Source organism: Genypterus blacodes, unplaced genomic scaffold (assembly GCF_046128005.1).
Source record: "Genypterus blacodes isolate CSIRO-AG114 ecotype Tasmania unplaced genomic scaffold, CSIRO-AGI_Gbla_v1 ptg000029l_1, whole genome shotgun sequence".
Classification (NCBI taxonomy): domain Eukaryota; kingdom Metazoa; phylum Chordata; class Actinopteri; order Ophidiiformes; family Ophidiidae; genus Genypterus; species Genypterus blacodes.
In genome coordinates, this window is record NW_027466842.1 from 7,240,001 (window position 1) to 7,245,199 (window position 5,199).

The 5,199-nt window shown below is 40.4% G+C and overlaps 1 protein-coding gene across 1 annotated transcript in view; it reads left to right on the forward strand.

The window, feature by feature from the left end:
- LOC142994174 (monocyte chemotactic protein 1B-like) overlaps nt 1-268 on the forward strand; it is a 1,008-nt gene extending 740 nt beyond the window's left edge. Inside the window, exon 3 of the mRNA XM_076144892.1 lies at nt 1-268. This exon is cut by the window's left edge and continues 109 nt beyond it. Within this exon, the coding sequence (XP_076001007.1) occupies nt 1-69 (69 nt within the window). The 3' untranslated portion in view covers nt 70-268.
- The last annotated feature ends 4,931 nt before the right edge of the window (nt 269-5,199 follow it).

Consider the following 5,199-nt stretch of genomic DNA (forward strand, 5'->3'; position numbering starts at 1 on the left):
CCTCACGCCACCACGGCCACCGGGACAATATCTCATCCTCACACACTGTGGCGGCTCATCCAAAGCTAACATTCATTCACTAACAAACCTTTGTTTTCTGCACACACACCTTACCTCACTCAGCTGAAGCTATATTGATTATACCTTTTATTGTGCCACTGCTTGTTCTAAAATTACATTATCATTATATTATTCAATTATAAATATATTTCATACTCTCCATGAATATAAACATGTATGTATGGTGTTATTAAAAAATGGTGAAAAAGCTCCACATCTCTTCTATCTTCTTTCATATAAGAGACACATACACAATCATTTATCTGTTTTAAAGTTACTTAGAAATAAAGCTATTATGCACAACAATAGCTTTTTTATATTGTGTACAAAAAAACTTTATAATCCAATGTAATATCTCTGGAATAAGATCACACACAATTGCCGACTTAACTCTATGTCAGGACTTGATGTCACTTTATGCACTCCCAACGGCCTTATGTCCGGAAAAATTTGCCTTTTGGAATTATTTATTCTCTTATTTATCTTGGACCGTGCAAATATGGTTGTGCCTGGATTAGTTAGAACACAAATGTTCAATCCTTAGTCCAATGGCAAGAAATACAGTGAGTATCAGAGTGAAGAGAAGTATTGTATGTAATGTGAACGGCAGAAGATCCACATCAGAGATTGTAACAGTAAGATATAAATAAATAGTATAGATATAAAAGATACATATTGTGAAAATGAAACTGCACCCTTAAATGTGACGCAGTTCTGAAACTGACTTCAGTGGTTGCATGTTTGCACCATCTTACATCTGCGGTTGGACACTTTTCTGCCGTCTTTTGTTGATAAGAATGGAACATTGTTTTTCCATCTACCACACACGGTCAAAGTGTGAATCAAGCTACATCCAACATTGTTCAGATGTCTTGTAATTGTTCCTGACATTAGACTAGCATCAAAAAGGGCCACAAAACTGTGAAAGATGAAGATATTTGACAGGGAGTATTTTCAATGCTTGTTTGTATCATGTGTGAATGTGCCGCCATTAGCCAGAGACCAACTTGTGATATAATAGGAATAAAATTTAGCCTTTAATGTCAATAGAGATATTAAAATAAAGAGAAAGAGATAGAGAACATTCTGTAACTCTGGTGTCTGGTGAGTCATATCTGCAACTGTCACTCACTAGTTTCATTTTAATCAAACAAAACCTTTCAAGTCCCATCTTGAAAGATTTTTTTTATAAAAGCTGTCAAGCAAAATGTCCCCACCGACTCAGAACCACAAACGTGAGTAATAATCTATCTAGCTGTGTTCCACCTCCCATTGCCATGACTACATATCATGGTGGGCTTTCTGGTGGAACCTTTAGGGGCCTACAGTTTTTCCCCACCGCATTACCTCGTTGATAAAACAGTGCAATGGTGAAAAAAGTGTCATAGACAGCAGCTATTTACAACGAGTAGGAAGAGAAAGTTTCACTCTGACACCCCTGGGGAAGAGACGATGAGTGTTTGAGGTGGACCACAGTGCACTCCCCATCACTCGCCTACTTTAGCAGCCATTGTTGCTCAGCGAGTGAGCGGTTGCCTGAGCAGAAAAGGAAAGTTGTAGTATAACCAGAGGTGTGACACAAACGACGGCCCTGTAGGTGTTAAGACAGCATGTTTCAATGGCTACACTGTGATCTTGGACTGGGCTTCCATTGTAAGTTACTGCTTGATGTAATTGTAAAGGATTGTGCGTCGTTCTACTCTGCACTGTGTTGTGCTCCAGTCATGTTCAGGTAGCTGCTTTAAATGTCTGTAGTCACAACAGTTAGGGATTTCATGTTCACAGTGTGAAACTTCTTGAGGTTAGGAATATTTTTACATTCCCCTCTCTCTCTCTCTCTCTCTCTCTCTCTCTCTCTCTCTCTCTCTCTCTCTCTCTCTCTCTCTCTCTCTCTCCCTCTCTCCCCCTCTCTCTCTCTTTCTTTCTGTGTGTATGTGTGTGAGTGCACAGAGACACTAGGAGGATGGCAATAAATAGCTCTCCGTGCCTTGGTAGCTTTAGTCGAGTTGAATGTTGTGCAGAGGCGAAAGAAGGTGTGGGAGATTGTATGTTCATACTGATGGGTTAACCACAATACACCTCTTCAACACACACACACACACACACACACACACACACACACACACACACACACACACACACACACACACACACACACACACACACACACACACACACACACACACACACACACACACACACACACAGATGATGTGGCATTGGCTCTAACCCCCCAGATTCTGTGCTTATTTCATGAAGATGCTCCTGGGGCAGATGCTGAAACATCTTTGGCCAGTTTAGTGACAAACATACAGTGTATATCTTTGTTTTGTCTATACCTTGTATGGACATGTGTAACATTCAATTGCAGGTTGTTCATTCTTCACCAACATCATGAAAGCTTGTTTTTTTGCCTGTGGCCTTCAGAGTCAGAAGTATTACCGCTGGGTGCCTAGTGTGAATGCACAGGTGTCATCTTGTTATTTCACGTGTGTTGTTCTTAGAATAGAGGAAACAGTACCACTAATGGCTATATGCTTACACACACACACACAAACACACACACACACACACACACACACACACACACACACACACACACACACACACACACACACACACACACACACACATACACACACACACACTCCTCAGGAAGTGGTGCTTTTTGTGGCGAAGGGGGAGTGACTTTCTATCAAACACATTACACTGTCAGTAAGAGAAGGGATAATGATAATTTCTTAAAAGCTTCAAGTCCGCAAGCAGATTTTCAAAATCTTATTGAAATGAATGACGACTGGAAAATCATCAGCAGGAATATGAGCTATGTGTGATTAGTATGAAATAGATGTAAACATAATGGTAGGATCCTATGGAGCCCTGCAGGTGTCAGGATCCTTGTTCTCATCATTATTTTTGTTCTCCTTTTCTTTGTTTCGTTTTCTTCCCTTTGTATGTATTTTGATGACACACTTCAGTTTATCTGCTTTATAACAGCTCAGTTTAGTTGAATTCATGAGCCCAGATTACTAAAGCCAGGATGTCAGTGGGTGAAGCTACATTACTTCTTATAGCATGCCTAGATTTGTATCTGTTACTATAGTTTCAGTCTACTTTCGTATTTAATTTGACTTTCATGCAGAATCACCAAACGCAGAGTTTTGTGCACCACAGGGTGTTAGGAGTGTAATTCTGAGGGTTCTGTAGGATTATGTAAATATGATGACGAGAGTTGTCAAAGGCCATCATGCTCGCGTAGGTGACAGCTTAGATCCTTCAGTTCTTTAATAATATTACTGTTGTAGTGTGGAGGCACAAAGCAACAACATTCATTCATTTTGAACATACAAAACACAATCTAGTTTAACAACTTTATTTGCTATTGACAGATGAAAAATGTTAGAATTTCTTCTCTTTTCTTTCATTTTGACACACATTTGTAGCAACAGGGAATGGCCGCTATATATTAAACCCTCAATAAATATAATCATCACAATACCATATTTCATTAAAGTCTATTTAGTTTCAGGTCTGTTTCCTTTTGTCATGAACATTCACACAGACTCCAGTAGCTCAGACAGCTTTTCAGTTGTTCTTCCTTCCTCTCCTTTTGTTTTTCCTTCCCAACCTCCTCCGTCCTTGTCGGCCAGTCTTTGGTGCTCCGGCCCTCTTGTCCATCTCTGCCATGATTCTCTTTGTTCGGTCCATGTTTGGGTTGCTGCAAATCGTCTTCCCAGAAGATGTATGAAACCTGCAAATGGATTTGACTTCAATCAGTGACCAGATCTGCTACTGACGTCAATATCAAAACTGTTGTTTAATCCACTAAATTCTGATTTGTTACATGAAAACATAAATACATTTACTGGAGAGTTCTATACAGGGACAACTTACTTTATGGCCAAGATGGGACAGACTCCTTCTTGCTGAACGGTGTAATGTGTGACTCTTCGCAGAGGGACTTTGGTGTTGGACCACATCATACAACAGCTTGACACGGGTCCATGGGCTAAACGAGACATAGGTAAGAACGTTTCACTTTAGTTTGAATACACACAGTTCAACTAGTACAATGCAAGTATGCAACAATTCTATAAATCCACATCATTACAGTACTCACTTGTGTGGACAGAGTTCATCCATGTGGTTAAGCAGAGCAGCATGGCTGGAACCAGAAAGACTCTCATTTTCAAAATGACACCTTACGCTTTATTAGTTAACAGCCCGTATAACGCAACACAAACCAATAAAATATGAAAATGTCTGTCTCCTTGTTACTCGACAGATCATTGGCATGTACGAGTGGGTCGGACAAACTTAGCACCTGTCCCTGGTCTTATAAACAGAAGCCCTTCCGCCTCTCCCACGTGTCACAGTGAGCAGGGGAAACTATGACCAGAATATGAGAAACCACATTTCTCTCCACAATATCAGAGAAGCATCACACAGAGGTATGAAAAAGTTGTGTGTGTGTTCATACAGATACGCACATCACTTTCCTTTCTACTTGCCACAAGTGTCTTTTCATTTGTGCGTCACTGATGCAGCGCAGTTGTGTTGAGTGAGGTCATCGAAACATCTGGGGGAATTTATTCTGGTTAATACATCAAATATCAGGATGGACCAACACCTTCACTCATAACGTGCATTTCAGTGAACATTTCAACTTTTTATAACGGAACTTGTTGCCAAACACAAATACTTACTCAAATGTATGCAATCCCACAAAGGCACACATGCAAGCAAGAATAGACATAATGACCTGCGTGCACTGATGCACCAGCATTTACACACACAAGCATACATACTTTCCTCCACTCAATATCCCTGCCTCATGATTATCATCCCCGTGGCAACCTGTTTATCAGTGGAGACCTGCCTGGTTGGATTATTCATTCCTTTCTTATTCATTAGTTTTTGTCCTGGGCAGCTGCCAGAGCTGCTGGTTGGCAGACAGCGTGGCTGATAGGAATTAGTCTCCTGATAAAAAAGAGATTGGAACGTAGCGTCGCAAGGAAATTACAATCAATACTGACTTTCATATCCTCATCCGATATTGATTGCTATGGGAATGAAAAGAACCACACGAGAGCTTGCTTAAAATATATTTACATATGCGTGTGTGCGTGTGTGTATGTA